Source organism: Xiphophorus maculatus, chromosome 5 (genome assembly GCF_002775205.1).
Source record: "Xiphophorus maculatus strain JP 163 A chromosome 5, X_maculatus-5.0-male, whole genome shotgun sequence".
NCBI classification, from domain to species: Eukaryota; Metazoa; Chordata; class Actinopteri; order Cyprinodontiformes; family Poeciliidae; genus Xiphophorus; species Xiphophorus maculatus.
In genome coordinates this window covers 24,208,149-24,227,877 of record NC_036447.1, presented here as the reverse complement: position 1 = coordinate 24,227,877, position 19,729 = coordinate 24,208,149, and the positions used below count along the sequence as shown (strand labels likewise).

Below are 19,729 nucleotides of genomic sequence, written 5' to 3'. Positions count from 1 at the left end.
CTTTCTGTCTTTTTTTTCTGCTCATCTTTCCCATTAGACGTCTCCCTCATCTCCAGTGTGATTTTCAAACACGTCTCAGAGGCTCGTCTGGTGGAAGATCTCGGGCATGAGATCACCTACGTCTTGCCATACCAGTCGGCTAAAGACGGCGCTTTTGTTGAGCTTTTCCATGAGCTTGATGATCGACTTACTGACTTAGGAATTTCAAGTTACGGAATTTCTGACACCACCTTGGAAGAGGTAGGGGCTGCTTATTTAACATAGCCTTTTAATCCATTTTTAGCTAACATTCATTGAATCTCAAGGGAACCCTTAAATTGACCTTGTTTCTTTTGATGCGGCAGATTTTCCTGAAAGTGGCAGAAGATAGCGGTGTTGATTCTGTTGAGCTTTCAGGTGAGATTTACAATGTTTTAAATGCGGCAAATGCAAATGAAAACAAAAATAAAAAACAAATACAAGCACTGAGAAAATTGTAGAGTAAAGATAAACAAGTGTACTTTGGTGTTTTTGTAGATGGAGTCGTACCAACCAGAACCCGACGGCGACATGCTTTTGGAGACCACCAGAGCTGCCTGAAGCCCTTCACCGAGGATGACTTTGACTTCAATGACTCTGAAGGTGACCCAGGTAGAATTTAATTGCCCGCCATGCAGCGCAATGACGAATCTTTTAGTTTTAATACTGAGGGGCATTGTGCATTTGAAAAATATGCAAAAATCAGAAACATTGCACAGAAACTTAGCCAACCTGAGGCTCATGTGCTGCTGTTACAAAACTGGAACAGTTGCATGCTTTTAGCAAAAACTACAAGTTTCATTGCTGTTGCAAAACCAGAGAACACATTTATCTTGTTTGTACGTTTGCTGACAATGTGTCTTTTCTGTGCAGAATCTCGTGAGACTGACTGGCTCGGTGGAACAGATGGCAAAGGTTCATATCAGGTCAAAGGCTGGAGTCTGAAGAGACAGCAGTTTGTTGCGCTCCTGTGGAAACGGTTCCTCTACGCTCGCCGCTCTAGGAAAGGCTTTTTCGCTCAGGTGTGCTGTGGTTAATGTTACATCCAAGAACTCTATGTAAAGTTGTGGTGCTCTTATCATTAACACAACTTAGTAAATTCATTATTTTACACTATGATAGAACCACACCCATTTTATTGCACTGAAGTTTAAATGCATTCTTCTGGTCCGTGTTTTTCAGATTGTTCTGCCAGCAGTGTTTGTGTGCATTGCACTGGTCTTCAGCCTCATTGTTCCTCCGTTCGGGAAATACCCGAGTCTGGCTCTGCATCCCAGCATGTATGGAGAGCAGTTTAGCTTCATCAGGTGGGGCGTCATTCCCATGTTATCAACCTCTGTCCTAATATCTGGCAATCTTTAGGAAAAATGTAAACCTTCTTTACGTAATTCTAGATAGTATTTTGTCACAGCGGTGTTTACGCTTTTGTTTCTGAGAACAAAAAAGAAACAGTATAAATGAGTGAATAGTGTTTTTCCATTAAGAGGTGTACATACTGTAGATGTAAAAGATTGCATAATGGCAGTAAGGATTATTATTTAAACAAGTGCTGCTAAAAGACCTAGGTGATGAAGGAAATAACTGCTTTTTTTTTAAGATTTTATTGTGAGTTAATACACAACTCAAAAAAAATGTATATAATTTCTTGTATATTAAGTGTAAGAAATGCCATTATTTAAAGCAGTGGTTCCCAAAGTGTGGGGCGCGCCCCCTAAGGGGGTCACAGTCCCATTGCAGGGAGGGTGCCAGAAGCGGTATGAATGAATAAAAAATAATTTAAAAAAACAGTTACACAAAAGTGTTTCACTGTAAACATGGTTTGTAGTTTTGCTGCAACCTGAAGTGTGAAATAAACTTCAGTGGAGTTTGAAAACAAAATATGTGTATAGGTTTATGATGTGTGTGCCCAGTTGATTTTTTTTTTTCTTTTTTGGGGGGAATTTTATTGTAATCCATAGGGGGGGCAGAAGAAAATCTTTGGGAACCACAGATTTAAAGTGTTCTGTCCTTGCCTTTGCAGTAACGACATACCCGAAGAACCCCACAACAACAAACTGCTGGGAGCTTTGATGGACAAACCAGGATTTGGAACTCGATGCATGGAAGGAGAGCCCATACCGTAAGTAGAAAATAGTAACTTTATTCATGGAGATTATTTATCCAGAAAACGTTAACTTCAGTAAAACAAAAATCAAAATGATGTAGTAATTAGAAGTAGAAAAGTTGAGCTGAAAACTAAAATGTTCTCTCTGCGTCCTCCAGGGACACTCCCTGTGTGGAGGTGAAGGATGATTGGATGCTCCCTCAGGTTCCTCAAAGTGTCAGTGATATATTCGACAAAGGCAACTGGACCATGGAAAACCCGTCTCCACTGTGTGAGTGCAGCTGTGAAGGCCGTAAGAGGATGCTGCCCGAGTGTCCCGCTGGGGCCGGTGGACTTCCACCGCCACAGGTCAGTAGGACCAACAAAAATCTGAACACAGACTCAGTTATGGCAACAAAGTGGTACACACATAAACTCAACTTGGCACACAGTAATGAAGTATCATGGTTTGTCTTTGTATCCAGATGATGATCAGTGACAAAGACACACTGCAGAATTTGACTGGTAGAAACGTGTCGGACTACCTGGTCAAAACCTACGCTCAGATCATCGGCAAGAGGTAAAGACTCTTACCATCCTTTCCTCTGAAGCCATATTTCTTACTTATAAGTTCTAGCCTTTCATTATATGGTTTCTCCTTTTACAGCTTGAATAACAAGATCTGGGTCAATGAGTTCAGGTACATTCTAAGACATTATGCGTCTTAAAAACAGAAAACATTGACCTGAGTGCTTCTCTGCTGTGAGCTGCGCTGATGTAAAAATGTGTGCTCTCCATAACAGATACGGTGGATTCTCTCTGGGCGCCCGAGGTTCCCATGTTTTGTCCCACACAGGTGATATTGATGAAGCTATTGTGCAACTCAGGCAACTCTTCCAACTTGAACAGGTAAGAATTAGATTAGAATAATGATATAATTCTTATTATACAGAACCAGTTTGGTTTTACTAAAGGAAATTTCTATTTTGGTCTTTGTTACTGAGGGTAACACAAAATCTGCATGGACCCTAGATAACTTTGGTTTATGATTATAGAGTTGTAGTAAATATTAAAATTTAAGCAAACATATTACATATTTGCTAAAGACGACTCTCTGTCTCTCTCCTTTCCTTTCTGCCTCATCCATCCTTTAGGGAACGGCAGCCCATCGTTTTTTCAGCAGTCTCTCTGGTTTTATCCAAGGATTGGACACAAAGAATAACGTTAAGGTTAGCAACTCTATATGTTTTTGAATTTCACACTTCAATATATTTTGATCAGTGCTCTGTTTAAATAATTACTGGTTATAAACAGTTAATATCTTACCTGCAGTGCACAATTCTTTTGTGTTTTTATTTAGTATAAATCCATGTTAGTTGATTTCAGAGGCTAAGCTAATGGCTAGTCTGAGAGGGACCAAAGACATTTATTGTCTTATAATATTGTCATAGAAGTTTATTTATTTAAACTTTTTTCATGTTTGCATTAAGTGAATGTTTACAACAAATCTGATGAATTTTACACAAGAAATGGCGGTTGAAGATGGTCATCCATCAATGATCTTCCTCTGTGAAATACTCATGTAAAGCATTTTCAGTCCCAGCAATAAATAAAAAGTAAAGAAATGTAAAGAGCAAAAACATTTTACTAATTCAGGTCTATACTGCTATTGATTCTTGCATCATGTTACAACATGATAAATGAAATAATTTGCCATTACAGGATTTCTTCCTGAAGTAGCTCTTCAGAGAAACTGTAATTTTTTTTCACAGCGCCATATAGAGGCCTGGCATGACAACTACAGCTGACTCAAGGTGTCTTGGCAGTGCTGTCGAAACGTGAAACTTTTGCTCAATCATCATATGAAAATACTGGCAACTTCCAGATGATGTTCTCATGTAAACGTAGACTGAGAAACTTAAGATATCTTGGAATGTAATTTTAGAGCTACTTAAAAAATTCACCCAGTTCATCTCTAAGGCAATGGTTTAAATCCAAGTTTAAAAACTCCCCCCCCACCCTTCCTTTAGATTTGGTTTAACAACAAGGGCTGGCACAGCATTGGCTCCTTCCTCAACGTGATGAACAACGCCATTCTGCGGTCGAGTCTCAAACCTGGTCAAGACCCAACGAAGTTTGGCATCACCGCTTACAACCATCCACTAAACCTCACCAAGGAGCAGCTCTCACAAGTTGCATTGTGAGCATCACGATCAATCTGACATATGAACGCAAGCGGAAATTTTCCCAATTTACAATTCTTACTTTTTGGGTTTTAGGATGACGACATCTGTGGACGTGTTGGTGTCCATTTGTGTCATCTTCGCCATGTCCTTTGTCCCTGCCAGTTTTGTGGTCTTCCTCATCCAGGAGAGAGTAACAAAGGCCAAACACATGCAGTTCATCAGTGGTGTGCAGCCCTTGCTTTACTGGCTGGCCAACTTTATTTGGGATATGGTGAGACATTACCAAGTCAACACCACTCGAGTGGCAAAGTATTCTAAGTGGAAATATTAAAAGACCCTCCTCTTCCTTTTCCTTCTCACAGTGTAACTACATCGTTCCAGCTGCGCTAGTGATCATCATATTTGTCTGTTTCCAACAAGAAGCCTACGTTTCTTCCACCAATCTACCAGTACTGGCTCTGCTGCTTCTCCTCTATGGGTAATTTGGACAAACTCTCAACACTGAGGCTTTGCACTTCAACCACATTCAACGATTTCGTGTAAATTTATGTTTTGCTTATTTTACCAGGTGGTCAATCACCCCTCTGATGTACCCAGCCTCTTTCTTCTTTAAGATCCCCAGCACTGCCTACGTAGTTCTAACCAGTGTCAACATACTGATTGGAATCAATGGCAGTGTGTCCACGTTTGTCCTGGAGTTGTTTGGAAGTAATGTGAGTAAATGTTACGAGTTTCAACATTTTTTTAAAAAAGCATTAGGAAGTTAAATTGGCATTAATTGCATTCCTCTCTCAGGAGATTGGTGGTATTAATGACATCTTGAAGAATGTATTCCTCATCTTCCCTCACTTCTGCCTGGGTAGAGGACTGATTGACATGGTGAAGAATCAAGCCATGGCTGATGCTTTAGAGAGATTTGGTGAGCCTTTACCTTGACCTGTTATAAATGTTATAGTCATATCATTAACTAGGACAAGAAAAGTCTCATGAAAGGCCATGTTAAAGAGACAAAATGTCTGTTATAGGTGAAAACCGGTTTCGCTCTCCTCTGGCATGGGACATGGTGGGAAAGAACCTGTTCGCCATGGCTATAGAGGGAGTTATTTTCTTCTGCATCACCGTCCTCATTCAGTACCGCTTCTGCTTTAAAGCCAGGTGGGTAAATCATGTCATCAGTTGAGTTACCCTACCACTTACCCAAACATCACAAATGTAAACATTAGTTGTGGGTTGATATTTCAAGCTATGACGCTCAAGTCCACTGAAATTTGAGCTCTCCTATTTTAAAACCCCACAGATCCTCCACCGGCCATCTGAAACCAATTGGAGAAGAGGATGAAGATGTTGCCAGAGAGCGACAGAGGATCCTGAGCGGCGGTGGACAGTTGGACATTCTTGAGCTGAGGCAGCTCACCAAGATTTACAAGCGGAAACAGAAGCCGGCCGTGGACCGGCTGTGTGTTGGCATCCCTCCCGGAGAGGTAAGCCCCAGTTTACAGAAAATAATACAGAGGAACATGCAAGATTTTTTGTATTCTTTTATGAAACTAAGCAAGTGTGTTGAAATAGTCATAGCAGATATGCTCAATGATACACATTTTTCCTTGTAGTGTTTTGGTTTGCTTGGGGTCAACGGAGCAGGAAAGACCAGCACCTTCAAAATGTTGACTGGAGACTCAGATGTGACCAGCGGTGAGGCCTACTTAGCTGGCAAGAGGTATGAAACAAGACAAGCATTCTTATTTCATTTAAAACTAAAATAACATGTGAAAACTTTGGAGACTAATGTTCTTGTGTGTTTTCTCTCCTTTCAGCGTAAACACAGAAATAAACGAGGTGCATCAGAACATGGGCTACTGTCCTCAGTTTGATGCCATCAATGACCTTCTGACTGGAAGAGAGCACCTCGAGTTCTACGCCATCTTGAGAGGAGTACCTGAGAAGGAAGTCTGCGAGGTAAGCAGCAACACACATCATTGGTCTTTCATGTCCAACCTACTCCAATAACATGTATATCAAACAAAGAAAAGTTAAGCTTGTCCAAACATTTAGCAAAACACTTTTTTTCCCCACTAGGTGGCAGAGTGGGGGATACGGAAACTGGGATTGATCAAGTATGTGGACAAAGCAGCAGGGAGCTATAGTGGAGGAAACATGAGGAAACTCTCCACTGCCATTGCACTCATAGGAGGACCCCCTGTTGTGTTTTTGGTCAGTGAGACTACATATTAATCATAAAACATAAAGATGGCAATGTTCACGTTGGTGCTAGCTGATGTGTTACACAGTATATTTCGGCTAAAAATATGTTATCACCTTTGTAACAGGATGAACCAACAACAGGAATGGACCCTAAGGCACGTCGGGCCCTCTGGAACGCCATCCTGAGCATCATCAAAGAGGGACGTTCCGTGGTCCTCACCTCCCACAGGTCAGTCGAAGCATCTCTTTGAACTATTGAAATTAATGAATTCAGTGAACAATTTCTGTAGTCTCCCTATGTCTGTGTATTGAATACATGTTTTCTCTCATGGTTTGTCACAGTATGGAGGAGTGTGAAGCACTCTGTACCAGAATGGCTATCATGGTGAACGGCAGGTTCCGCTGTCTGGGCAGTGTGCAGCACCTTAAAAATCGGTAGGCCTGCACAAATGAAACATTTCATTACAAAACATTTTGTTTTGGTAACAAAATAAGGGGTGAAACCTGTAAACCCAAAGCATTTTTTTTTCATACTCAAATTTCTTTTTCCACCATTATTCACACTTAAAAAAATAAATGTCTTCCACCAGGTTCGGAGACGGCTACACCATCATCTTGCGCGTGGCGGGACCGGACCCGGACCTACGGCTGGTGATGGAGTTCATAGAGCGGGAATTGCCGGGGAGCACGTTGAAGGAGAAACACCGCAACATGCTACAGTACCAGCTCCCGTCTTCGCTCACCTCCCTCGCCCGGATCTTCTCCCTTCTCTCCAAAAACAAGGAGGCACTCAGCATAGAGGACTACTCTGTCTCTCAGACTACTTTAGACCAAGTAAGCAAGCAAACACAAAGTCAGTGGCGGTTCTTTCATTAACCTTTGTCTACAACCGCCCAAACATGTTCAAAATTCTGATATTGGATAAAATATAGTGCTGCTCTGCAAAAGAATCAATGAAAAGCAATAGAAAACTCGTTCAAGTTACATTTTTATCTTGTGCCTGTGCTGCTAACCCACACCTTTTTACTGACACCCTGTATAGCTCACTATAGAAACTGCCACTGCAAAAGATTCAAATTAGTCTAGCAATATCTAATTGTATTTTTTTTTTTTCTTTTCGCCTCCCTCAGGTGTTTGTTAATTTCGCCAAGGACCAAAGTGACGAGGACCACTTGAAAGACATCCACCTGAGCAAGCGGGATGCAGTCGTGGTGGACCTTTCTCAATTGAACTCTTTCCTCACGGACAGCAAAACAAGAGAGAGCTGCGTCTGATTTCTGAATCATGCTTCATCCTCTCCCTGCTAAAACAAAAACAAAAACCGTGGACCACTCACTTGTGGGGGAGACGACCTATGGTCATTTTTTTTTTATTTCTATTTTTTAGTCTTTTTTAATTGTCATCGTGTTTCAGTGAACCTGCGTCTCATCGCACAGCCTCCGATGGAGGCAACGACGGCAGGTTTCGTGACAGACGCTGAAACGATGAAAACTCAATGCAAATCAATGCAAGTCAAATAAACGTATATTTAAGATTAGAAGGTAGCTGTGTAGAGGTTGGAGACTGGTGCTTCTCCTCTTCACGACGTGGACAGGAAGAAAAAAAGACACTTGAAGCGACGGCAGGATCTGAATTTCTCAGTTTGACTGGAAAGTCCAGGTTACTGACTTCATGGATAAGACACTTTGGTAGGGGATAACGCGAAACGAAATCTGGAAGGTTTTCGTCCCCATTCCTCGGAGCAGACGGCAGCAGTCTGCGGGACTGCCTGTAAGCAAGCGACAGCAGAGTTTATGACGTTGTAAAAACAAAGTCATTCGAATCATTCACTGCCAGCTGTTGAAAGATGGACTGACTATTTTTTTTTTATTCAGGGTCAAACCTTTTCTCGATTTCTATTCGTTACCAAGCCAGTTGTTTTATAATCCAAGAGATGGTTGAAGATAAGCATCTAAAAATCCCGTTTTAGTCTCAAATGTGCAATCATCTGTGTTTTAACCTTTGCTAATCTGAAAAAAGAAAAATCCTTTTAGGCAGGCATGGTTAAGTTGTTTCTCATGGTTGTCTAATAATTCAAACTGCTAACCAATGTGGGGTTTTTTTAATGTATTTGGTGTCCTTAACATTGTCCAGCACAGTGCCTAATCTGGTGGAGCGTCAAGCTTGAGCACTCCATTAAAAACAATGTATGTAGGCTGCCAAGGAATGTATAAGACCAATACCAACATGCAACAAAGCATATAGAAAATAGTTTTATTGTAGGTTATTGTGAAATGATGTGTGTGTGGGGAGGGGGGGTTCAACTGTTGTCCTTCATTGTCAGAATCAAAACAAAAAAAAATAGTGGTTCCCTTATGTCTGGTTAAGACGTGCATTCTGCTCGTCTGGCTTTACTCATCCTGCCCTCTCTTTTTTTTTTGCACGGCCACAAGGTGGAGTCATCAGCAGCTCTATTTGTGTGAACCTTAGATCTGAAATATGTAAATGTTTTTGGTTGTGGCCTTCCAGAGGGTATGATGGGAGCACTTCAGATCTGAGCCTGTGCTGCATGGATAATATGTACAGTTGCAATTTTTTGATGTTAACACTGGAGTGAACTAACTAACTGTCTGTGTGCCAAACAAAGCTGAACTTTAAACACTGACCGATCAGCAAAAGGAAACGAGTGTTTTATAACATTTATCCATCAGGTCAGTTTGAAATATATTCCTCTTTCTCTTATCAGCCAGGGTTGTTGTATAAAAAAAAGTGTGCACTCTCCTTCTTTTCTTAACTAGACTGCAAGTTACATTCATCCTGTGGAAAAATTGCCAAAGTCTGCCCACATCTATTAACTGCAACTGAGGATGAGACCGTTGTTTTTAGCAGCTAATCAACCAGCCAGACTAAAAACGAGGACCATGTAAATTAAAATTGTGCTTTTAATACTTTATAGTTAAAAAGAATCATCCAGGATTTTAACTGATTACAGGTGCTCTGTCTTGTATAAAATCTTGGAAGGGGTTTCAATTATCTCTGGGATCTGCTAACTAAAACTGAGGATTTTATTCTCTTCCTTGAAACCTCTGATTTTTAAAGAATTTGAGCACTTTACAGGCTTAGCAGGCCTTTGTTTTCATTTTTTTAGACTTAGAGATGTAAAAAGAAAAATCTCTCCACTGGAAAACAGATGCGACAAACAACAAAGCTACGCCACCGCAGTGAAAAGTTTGCTAGAAACTTGAACTAGAGAACAAAGGCTTGTGTATTTAAGAGAAATGTGATGAAAATAAGTGAAGAAGTTGAGAAAGAGAAATAGTTGTGAGAAATTCAGGACAGAATGAGGGTGGTGATTCTTCTCTTTTCATTCTCAATATTATTCTTTGTTTACATTTTTAAGTATTACAGCTGTTTGAGTCTGTTACTCATTGTGAATAGTTATTCTTTACATTAATAAAAAAAAATCATATGTTTTGACAACAAATGTCTCCCGACTGTATTTTTTTGTTTATTTTATTCACTTTGTTTTTTGTGTACAGCTGAGAAACTTAGCATTACACATCAACATTTTCCTCAGAAGTTATATTTTCAGTCGGATTACTGATATAAAATCGACAGCTTCTATGTAACAACGCATGTAATCCACACACTCAAAAAGTGTAAATAAATCAGCCCATGAATTAAGTGAAAGTGGAAAAGCACAAGGAATAACAACTGTATTAAATACTTAGGACACTTCTTGTTGCCTATGACAGCTTCTAGACATTTTCTGTATGGAGAATATTGCATTTTTTTAATTGCCAGGCAATTGAAAAAGCTGTTTGAGGTAACCTTTAAATTCATTTCAAACAATGCTGCACATGTGGCCTAACAGGCATTCAGGGGCTGCTGCAGTTTAAGCATTTTTAAAAGATGTAAAAGAGATTGCGAACAGTAGTGTGAACAATATTCGCATCATGTTTTATTTGTGCTTAAGCATATTCCCCCTCAGTACCTACTGTTATGCAAATTGGATTTGTATGTCAATATATTGCTAGATGAGGAAGTGTCATCGATAACCCATAAAATGCTGCAATTTTTAAGTAATTTCAGAGTATAGTTTTACAATTGTTGAAAGTAAACCTATTATTATTAATGTTTTAGTATTTTTTAAAAAGTTTTTATTGAACAGATGCTATCTTAGAAATAAGACTTTTAATTTGAGCACACACATGTACTGGTATATGTGGCATTGTCTGACTGTTTCCCCAAACAGGCCTGGAGGTGGTTTAAATGGACTAACCTTTCCCAAGTACCTAGAGCAGGGGTCACCAACATGGTGACCCCCGCAGGCACCCGGTCGCCTGAGGGGACATTGTCAGTCGCCCACGGAGCAAGTTCTAAAAATAGCCATTGTCATTAGGGAGCCCTGCCAAAGAAATTGTTTAATTTAATGTTTTTACATTGAAGTAATAACATTTGTTTATATTTAGATTTTTTTAAAGTAAATTAGAAAAAATGTTTGAAATAAATTGCTTTATGCATAAAACTCTTTTCTATGGTTAAAGTTCAGAACTATGCGCTGATGCCTGCAGGATATCTTTTTCTTCTCTCCACAATTTTGTTAATAGTAAAGAGGGTTGGATAATAAAAAATACAATAACTTTTTTCATTTAAAGGAAAATCTCACAGTGCATACAGCTGTAAAGCTGCAGCTGCAACAATCCATACTCTGTCACTTGTGAAGGTGCCATACATATAAAGTTTATTTACTTATTAACATCTCTACAGCCGCTAAACTAGCATACAGCATAAATTGTATAATACCGAAAAAAGCAAGAGCAAGAAAAGCAGAAGGTCACAAGATTGATGACATTTAGACTTTATTACAATGTGACAAGAGTAGATATCATTTTTCCAGTTTGCTTCATAGTATTGATTTTATCAACTGCACAGATCAGCAGTGTCCCTCCATGATGAACATGATGTTCTTTCTGGTTTTCATGAGGAGAGAACTGAGACATGGCATAGCTGTGATTCACTCATTCAGATGCAATATTATTTATAATACCAAACGAAACATAGTAACTAATTTTTCTGAACAGTTGAAAGTAATTTTTTAAGCTTAAAATGTATCTAAGGTAAACTCTTGTGTGAAGGCAGGATAAGAATTGCTATTTTTTCCTTCATTGTAGAAAAACACTGTAGAAAAACCTTCCTGCTCCTCTCAATGGTTGATTCACACATATTCTGTTGTATTTCCAAAGATAAAACAAGAAATTTCTTTACACTTAAAAATATAAACGCAACAATTGTTTTTTCTCCCTTTTTGTCATGAGTTAAACCCAAACATCCAAACGTTTTTCTTTATACACAATATGCATTGTTCTCTCAAATATTTTTCACAAATCTGTCTAAATCTGTGCTATTGAGCACTTCCTCTCTGCCAAGATAATTCATCTCATCTTGAAGGTGTGGCATTTCAAGATGCTGATTAGACAGCATGAATGCACACTGTGTGCTTTAGACTGGCCACAATAAGAGGACATTCTGAAATGTGCAGATTTGTTTCACTGCACAGTGCACTGAAAGGTCAGACATCCACTCATTAGCTGCCTTTTCATTGCAAATGTGCGCAAAACCTTGTTTGATATTCTGCAAATGTAAAAAAAACCACACACACAATTTAGCAAATAAGAAATGCAAATAAAATCACACGTGAGTAAGTTTGTTCAGGTGATAAACATTTAAAAAAACATACCACACTTCTCCTCCTGCTAGTTCCTGTTTGGGTTTTTTTTAATGGCATGTTTATATTAAGCAAATTTATTTTCTAAATGTCAAATTACATAGCCAATGGTGTTCATAAACACAAATTTATGAACTATATTTAAGAGGAATAGTTCTATTGTATACATGGAAAACTGCATCTGAGGATGAGACTTTCCAGCAGAATCTATAGAAAATAATAAAGTAAGTTTCTTTTTCTTGAATAATCCAACTGATATATAAGAGTCAGGTCCCTCACTACATTACCAACATTTTGATCCCATAAACTTCAGCCAGAACCTCTCCAGTTAAATGTTTTACATTTGTTCTTATCAGCTGTTCTTACCATATTTGGTCATTTCTTTTTGTCTAAGTCTGTATTTCAGTAAAGCACTCTCTAGTTTTAGCTGTAAAAAGTGCAACATAAGGTTTACTTACTCACTTGCTAATATCTCTTTAGTCTTTTCCGTCAATTATAAAGCAAAGTCTTCACAAAGTATTTTTGGTCAATTTTCTAGTGCAGATATCTTAGTACTATTGAAATAAGACGAAACAAACTTACAAAAAAAATTTCAGCAAGATATAGGAGTTTGTTTCAACTCAATAATACCTTAAAGGGGCAGTATTCTGTGTTTTCCAGACATATAGAGCCATTTTATACCTCAATCAAATAACTATATCACCTTCAGTTGTTATAAACATGCCATATATGTCAACTATGACAGACAAGAAAATTGACTTCTTAATGTAAGGTCTTGAAATTGGGCTTCTGTCTCTTTAAAAACTCCTGTTCTTACTGAAACTCCACCTTCAGGAAGTCATCACAACATTGCTCCCCTATTAACCCTTTCATAACATTTTCCCAGTATTTCACTAGCAGGTAGCTCTTATAATGAGCTCAGTAGATGCCCACTTCCACCAGGTGTTTTCTGATTGAATCTTCTGAAGGAGCTGAGTGGAGGAGTGGTGGTGGAGGTCTGCTCTATGAGGCTGAAGCTCAGCTTGTAGTTTATGATTATATTTGAACATGAATGTTAGAATGTTTCAGAAATGGCGCTCGGTTGACCCAGGCGTTCTGCACAGCTGAGTGGTTGCCACGGAAGATTAAAGGATTTCTCTAACTTGCATGAAAGAATCAAAGCAAAACTCCAGGTATGTTTTTGATGAGGGAAAAACATTGTAGCATGATGTAAAGCTCAAAAAGGCTCATTTTAGATAATAATAATAATGTCCCTTCAATATTCATTTAAAAAGAACTAGTTCTACTGGCAGGTTTTTTTTTTTTTTTACAAAAAAATGTCTTATGATTTAGAAAAACAATCTGCCAGTGGAACTTGTACTTTATCAATATTAAATTGATAAAGTACAAGTCAATATCAATTTAATCAATATTAAATTGATAAAGTACAATTATTGACTTAAAACAAGCTCCTACATCTTGGAGATAAATTGCTTTTGTCAAGTGTATTAAGATATTTGCACTATAACTACACAAGAAAACTTGGTAAGATTTTGTGTTTTTGCAGTGTTGTGAAGATAATATGCATCACAAATTGTTGCATAATATTGAGAGTAAAAAACCAGAAGGTCACATGTTGATCAAACTTAGACTTTATTACAATGAGACAACAGTGGATTTTTCTGGGTTGCCTCATAGTGTTGATTTTATCAACCATACTGGTCAGCAGTGTCCCTCTTTGGCAACCAAGATTTTCTCCTTCGTTTCACTGAGGAGAGAATTGTGGCATGACATAGCAGCGGTTCAGTCATTCAGCTCAGATGGTATTTATAGAAATAAATAAAATGAAGTATGTCATTTTTCTGGAGACATCCTTTTGTATAAACAGCTTTCAGTGTCACATTGGGCGACTACCAGGTTGTGACTAAAGCATTTTAATTTAAAAAGAATCAGGTTAGGTGACTTAAAATGAACATTTGAATCATGTTTGTGCAGCAGCTGAGTGTACTCACCGCATCTGCTTGCAGAGGAGACATTCATTGCCATAAGTCTGTCCGTCGCTTCCACACACAGGGCGCACATTCATTGTGCATGTCCAGGTCCTTGGATCAGCACAAACAGCCTGTCGGACATGTGAACAACCCAACATTACATAAGATTCTGCCTAATAATAGTAAGTTCTATTCATACACTTAATTCTAAGATTTATATTACCTTTCTGTTGTCCTCACACTTGTGCGCAGCAACTTTAGAAAAAAAAGAAAGTTTACTTTTATAATCCAACTTGCATTTACCATGTTGACATCACATTTGATATATCCAGCTTTAGATGACTATTTTCAGCATTGCGTATCAGTATGAATCAAGCTGTAAGGCGTCTATTATGCATTCAAAAGAGAATTTAGATAATATAATATGTGTGTTATTATCATAGGACTTCACCTTAATGCAGTGATTAGTATAAACAGTTAAAAATCTCCTTCGTAGAAAAAATAAAATAAAATTCTTTGAAAAAATTCTTTCAAAATAAATTAAACAAGAAAATAATTAATTTTTTTACTTGCTGCAACACAGGTGATCAGGAGCCCCAGCACAAGTCTTCCAGTCATGATGTTTGTTGATGAATAACTGAATGCACATATCGGTGGGTGTATATATACAGGTGTACTGTCAGTCACCGCCTCTGATTATATGTAGCTGTTTGCTGGGAGTGAGCGACACAGTTGATGACAAAGTGAGGGGAGGTAAAACATGGAGAAGTAATAGCAGAAGGGAGCATAGCAGTCGTTGAAGAGAAGTCAACCAAGAAACTCACAGGGCGATGAGATTCTTGGAGGTCGCCCCGTAATTGGTGGGTTGTCTGTTCTAGCCCTTGGGCAAGACGTTTTACCAACTTTGTCTGCTGTTAGTGGTCAGAGGGACCGATGGTACCAGTCAAACTACCTTAGCTACAAGCCAGTAGATTGCTACCATCAGTGTGTGAATAGGTGAATGTAGTGTGAAGTGCTTTGTGGTCCTCTTGACTTGATAAAGCACCAATCAACCACATGCCATTTACCAAAATTATAAGTACCTTGGAATACCATAAACAAATGGCAACCAGAAAGACACTACAAGGAAGGCAGCAAGAGACAAATACCAAGTATTATTTGACAAGTATTGTGAGATAACGCAAAAGTTTTGCTAGACAATGCAATACTTTTTGGAGGTTACGCAAAAGAATAAAATCCTCCATGTCCCCAGGGGGGCTCTGTAATATATATCAAATATGACTTAAGAGAAATTTGATTTCTTTGTCTTGAAATTGGGCTTCTGTCTCTTTAAAAACTCCTGTTCTTACTGAAACTCCACCTTCAGGAAGTCATCACAACATTGCTCCCCTATTAACCCTTTCATAACATTTTCCCAGTATTTCACTAGCAGGTAGCTCTTATAATGAGCTCAGTAGATGCCCACTTCCACCAGGTGTTTTCTGATTGAATCTTCTGAAGGAGCTGAGTGGAGGAGTGGTGGTGGAGGTCTGCTCTATGAGGCTGAAGCTCAGCTTGTAGTTTATGATTATATTTGAACATGAATGTTAGAATGTTTCAGAAATGGCGCTCGGTTGACCCAGGCGTTCTGCACAGCTGAGTGGTTGCCACGGAAGATTAAAGGATTTCTCTAACTTGCATGAAAGAATCAAAGCAAAACTCCAGGTATGTTTTTGATGAGGGAAAAACATTGTAGCATGATGTAAAGCTCAAAAAGGCTCATTTTAGATAATGATAATAATAATAATAATAATATTGCCCCTTCAATATTCTTTTTAAAAACTACCAGTTGCACTGGCTGTTTATTGTAAAAAAAAAAGTCTTATGAGTTAACAGAAAATCTGCCAGTGAAACTTGTACTTTATCAATATTAAGACATCATTGACTTAAAACAAGCTCCTACATCTTGGAGAGAAGTGGCTTGTAACATAGTTTTGTCAAGTGTATTAAGATATTTGTACTTAAACTACACAAAAATACTTTGTAAGATTTTGTGTTTTTGCAGTGTTGTGAAGATAATATGCATCACAAATTGATGCATAATATTGAGAGAAAAACCAGAAGGTCACATGTTGATCAAACTTAGACTTTATTAATGAGACAACAGTGGATTTTTCTGGGCTGCCTCATAGTGTTGATTTTATCAACCATACTGGTCAGCAGTGTCCCGGTTTGGCAACCAAGATGTCCTTGTAGGATTCACTGAGGAGAGAATTGTGACATGATAAAGCAGTGATTCAGTCATTCAGCTCAGATGGTATTTATAGCAACAAATAAAACAAAATAAGTAATTTTTCTGGAGACATCCTTTTATATAAACAGCTTTTAGTGTCACATTGGGTGACCACCAGGTTGGGACTAAAGCATTTTAATATCCAAAGAATCAGGTTAGGTGACTTAAAATTAACATGTGAATTATGAATCATGAGCTGAGTGTACTCACTGCATCTCCTTGCAGAGGAGACACTCATTGTCATAACTCTGTCCGTCGCTTCCACACACAGGGTGCAAATTTGTTGTGCATGTCCAGATCATTCGATCAGCACAAACAGCCTGTCGGATATGTGAACAACGCAACATTACATAAGATTCTGCAGAATAATAGTACGTTTTATTTATACATTTAATTCAAAGATTCATATTACCTTTCTCCTGTTCTCAGACTTGCGTGCAGCAACTTTAGAAAAAAAAGCATGCTTATTTTTACAATCCAACTTGCATTTACCATGTTGACATCACATTTGATATATCCAGCTTTAGATGACTATTTTCAGCATTGCGTATCAGTATGAATCAAGCTGTAAGGCGTCTATTATGCATTCAAAAGAGAATCTAGATAATATGTGTAATTTTATCATAGGACTTCACCTTAATGCAGTGATTAGCATAAACAGTTAAAAAAAACTCCTACAAAAATTTTTTTTTATAAAATAGACTTCTTTGAAAAAATAAATTCAAACAAATTAGACAAGAAAATAATTAATTTTTTACTTGCTGCAACACAGATGATCAGGAGCCCCAGCACAAGTCTTCCAGTCATGATGTTTGTTGATGAATAATTGAATGCACAGATCAGTGGGTGTATATATACAGGTGTACTGTCAGTCACCGCCTCTGATTATATGTAGCTGTTTGCTGGGAGTGAGCGACACAGTTGATGACAAAGAGAGGGGAGGTAAAACATGGAGAAGTAATAGCAGAAGGGAGCATAGCAGTCGTTGAAGAGAAGTCAACCAAGAAACTCATTGTTTCTTGGCTTCTTGAAGTTCAACCTTCAAGATTGGTGGGTTGTCTGTTCTAGCCCTTGGGCAAGACGTTTTACCTACCTTGTGTGCTGTTGGTGGTCAGACTGGTACCAGTCAAACTACCTTATCTACAATCCAGTAGATTGCTACCATAAGTGTGTGAATGGGTGAATGTAGTGTGAACTGCTTTGGGGCCCTCTGGATTTCATAAAGCACAAATCAACCACAGGCCATTTACTAATTACCAAAACTATAAGTACCTTGGAATACCATAAACAAATGGCAACCAGAAAGACACTACAAGGAAGGCAGCAAGAGACAAATACCTGCAATGAGTTTCTGAGAAGCAAATTCTGAGAAGCCAGCTGAATAACAAGAGCAAGGTCTGGGTAACAGTTATGCTGTGCCGGAAATAAGTTGTCAAAGGAATAAAATTTAGACCTGTGATATAAAAACATGAATGGTACTCAGCACTGCACAACAAATAAAGTATCCACAGATTATCCACTAACAGCACAGGAGGCAGATGTCTGGTGAGCATCAGAGCCACCATCCAAGATGAAATATCCAAGCTCCAAGAATACATCAAGAAGATGAAGCACTCCGTGAATGCCTCACACAGTGAAAACTGGAAGAGAAGGAGCTGAAGGAACCATCATAGGAGGAAAACCCCCCGTATGGGACGTACCATCAACCCATAGGAGATATAGTTGATATGATCAAATCCTACAAATGGCTGGTGAGGGCCGGACTGAAGAACAGCACAGTGGGAGGATGTAGATTTTGTGTTTCTGTTTCTAGTTAGTTTTGTCCCTGAGTCGTCTTCCTTCCCTGATTGATTCCTGCTGTCTCTTGTTTCCCTTGATTATCTCCCTGTGTATTTAACCTTATCTGTGTATTTAACCCTACTCCCTGCCAGGTCCTAGTCATTAGTCGTGTCTCATTGTCACCAGTGTGTCTTAGTTTCTTAGCCTCTTCGTTCACCTGTGCTGCCTGGATTTCTGTTCTCTTGTTCATTAAAATCATCACTTTCCACTTCAACCTGGGTCCAGCCATATCAATCCTCAACACCATCAACCTCAACTCATGACGCACAGAAGCACTGACCATGGCAGCACAGGAGCAGGCCTTGAGCACCATATCTACCAAGAGCAAACAAGATTCCTGTTGCAGGCTTTGCAAAGAAACAATCCTGCCACTCACAGCAGGGTTTAAGATATTAGGCAGTATAATGAGTTTTCCAGGCCTGCATTTTATAGCATAATCAAGTAACTATGCTACTCTCAGTGGTTATAAAAAAGTCATATATTATTGAAGCCCCCTGGGGGACATGGGGTAAAATTTTACTTTGTATTCCTTCACAATACGTTTGAGCTCCCTCGCAATAAATTAGCAAATGCACCCCAGTCTATTTTTTATACAGTCACAAATGTCAATTTAAAATTGCAAATATATACACATTTAAAGAGCCTCAGTGAAAACATGCTTACTCATTGATGCAAAAAACTGGTTGAAAACAAATTTTTTCCCTCCATATTTAAGTCGGTTTGTGTAAGGCTGAGAAGGGACTGTACATGAAATTAGCCTTTTATTAACTATTCAGACTACCAACACAAAAAAGATACAATTAAAACTGTCAGATGACTTTATTCCCCCTTGAGAATAACTCACTGGATAATAAACAGGCACTTTTTTATGGAAGGTTTCTGTTTATATCTTAGAAAAGATGGAAAGCCAATGTTTGACCTGCTATGCTTTTGCATTCTGCACATAGGTGTGTGGTGCATTTGTATCCTATAGAAGAAGACATAAAGCTTCAGATATCTCACAAATGAGATATTAACATAAATGGAGAAGCCTTACGAAAACCTTATATCATAGCAAAACGTACTGTAGCCGCCATGACAAAGATTTTTAGTATTCAATTATGCCACATAAACTGATCAGTACATTATTGTGTGAGAACTCAAAAGTATTGTGAGGTAACGCAAAAGTTTTGCTAGACAATGCAATACTTTTGGAAGGTTACGCAAAGGAATAAAATCCCCCATGTCTCCAAGGTGGCTCTGTAATATACACTGCTCAAAAAAATAAAGGAAACGCTTAAACAGGTGTTTAACACTTAAAGTGTTCCCTTTATTTTTTTGAGCAGTATATATAAAATGTGACTTAAGATAAATTTGACTTCTTTGTCTTGAAATTGGGCTTCTGTCTCTTCAAAAACTCCTGTTCTCTCTGAAAAAGATTAAAGGATTCCTCTAACTTGCATGAAAGAATCA

At 38.5% G+C, this 19,729-nt stretch overlaps 3 protein-coding genes across 6 annotated transcripts in view; 1 reads left to right on the top strand and 2 right to left on the bottom strand.

The window, feature by feature from the left end:
- Window positions 1-9,952, top strand: part of LOC102233672 (ATP-binding cassette sub-family A member 1-like) — a 36,190-nt gene extending 26,238 nt beyond the window's left edge. For 3 of the 4 annotated variants that reach the window (XM_005806490.2, XM_023333083.1, XM_023333084.1), the window contains exons 25-49: window positions 38-240; window positions 345-396; window positions 517-630; window positions 892-1,040; window positions 1,201-1,325; window positions 2,039-2,137; window positions 2,281-2,470; window positions 2,587-2,681; window positions 2,769-2,801; window positions 2,905-3,010; window positions 3,256-3,330; window positions 4,132-4,301; window positions 4,381-4,558; window positions 4,650-4,765; window positions 4,856-5,000; window positions 5,083-5,206; window positions 5,313-5,442; window positions 5,585-5,768; window positions 5,898-6,004; window positions 6,102-6,243; window positions 6,364-6,498; window positions 6,615-6,718; window positions 6,832-6,924; window positions 7,080-7,323; window positions 7,620-9,952. In XM_005806490.2, coding sequence (XP_005806547.1) covers window positions 38-240; window positions 345-396; window positions 517-630; window positions 892-1,040; window positions 1,201-1,325; window positions 2,039-2,137; window positions 2,281-2,470; window positions 2,587-2,681; window positions 2,769-2,801; window positions 2,905-3,010; window positions 3,256-3,330; window positions 4,132-4,301; window positions 4,381-4,558; window positions 4,650-4,765; window positions 4,856-5,000; window positions 5,083-5,206; window positions 5,313-5,442; window positions 5,585-5,768; window positions 5,898-6,004; window positions 6,102-6,243; window positions 6,364-6,498; window positions 6,615-6,718; window positions 6,832-6,924; window positions 7,080-7,323; window positions 7,620-7,763 — 3,257 coding nt within the window. In that variant the 3' untranslated portion in view covers window positions 7,764-9,952. The remainder of the gene's footprint in view (window positions 1-37; window positions 241-344; window positions 397-516; window positions 631-891; window positions 1,041-1,200; window positions 1,326-2,038; window positions 2,138-2,280; window positions 2,471-2,586; window positions 2,682-2,768; window positions 2,802-2,904; window positions 3,011-3,255; window positions 3,331-4,131; window positions 4,302-4,380; window positions 4,559-4,649; window positions 4,766-4,855; window positions 5,001-5,082; window positions 5,207-5,312; window positions 5,443-5,584; window positions 5,769-5,897; window positions 6,005-6,101; window positions 6,244-6,363; window positions 6,499-6,614; window positions 6,719-6,831; window positions 6,925-7,079; window positions 7,324-7,619) is intronic. The other variant, XM_014471561.2, reaches the window with a different exon arrangement.
- Window positions 9,953-13,811: 3,859 nt separating this feature from the next.
- On the bottom strand, window positions 13,812-14,799 carry LOC102219098 (probable pancreatic secretory proteinase inhibitor). Its single transcript, XM_005814996.2, has 4 exons — window positions 14,736-14,799; window positions 14,390-14,421; window positions 14,188-14,297; window positions 13,812-13,943 (listed from the first exon to the last, which is right to left on the bottom strand). Exons 1-4 carry the CDS (start codon window positions 14,782-14,784, stop codon window positions 13,898-13,900), a joined length of 237 nt encoding a protein of 78 aa, XP_005815053.1. The 5' UTR covers window positions 14,785-14,799; the 3' UTR covers window positions 13,812-13,897.
- Window positions 14,800-16,361: 1,562 nt separating this feature from the next.
- LOC106700195 (serine protease inhibitor Kazal-type 1-like) lies at window positions 16,362-17,245 on the bottom strand. Its single transcript, XM_014474912.1, has 4 exons — window positions 17,197-17,245; window positions 16,851-16,882; window positions 16,649-16,758; window positions 16,362-16,407 (listed from the first exon to the last, which is right to left on the bottom strand). Exons 1-4 carry the CDS (start codon window positions 17,243-17,245, stop codon window positions 16,362-16,364), a joined length of 237 nt encoding a protein of 78 aa, XP_014330398.1.
- Window positions 17,246-19,729: the final 2,484 nt, after the last annotated feature.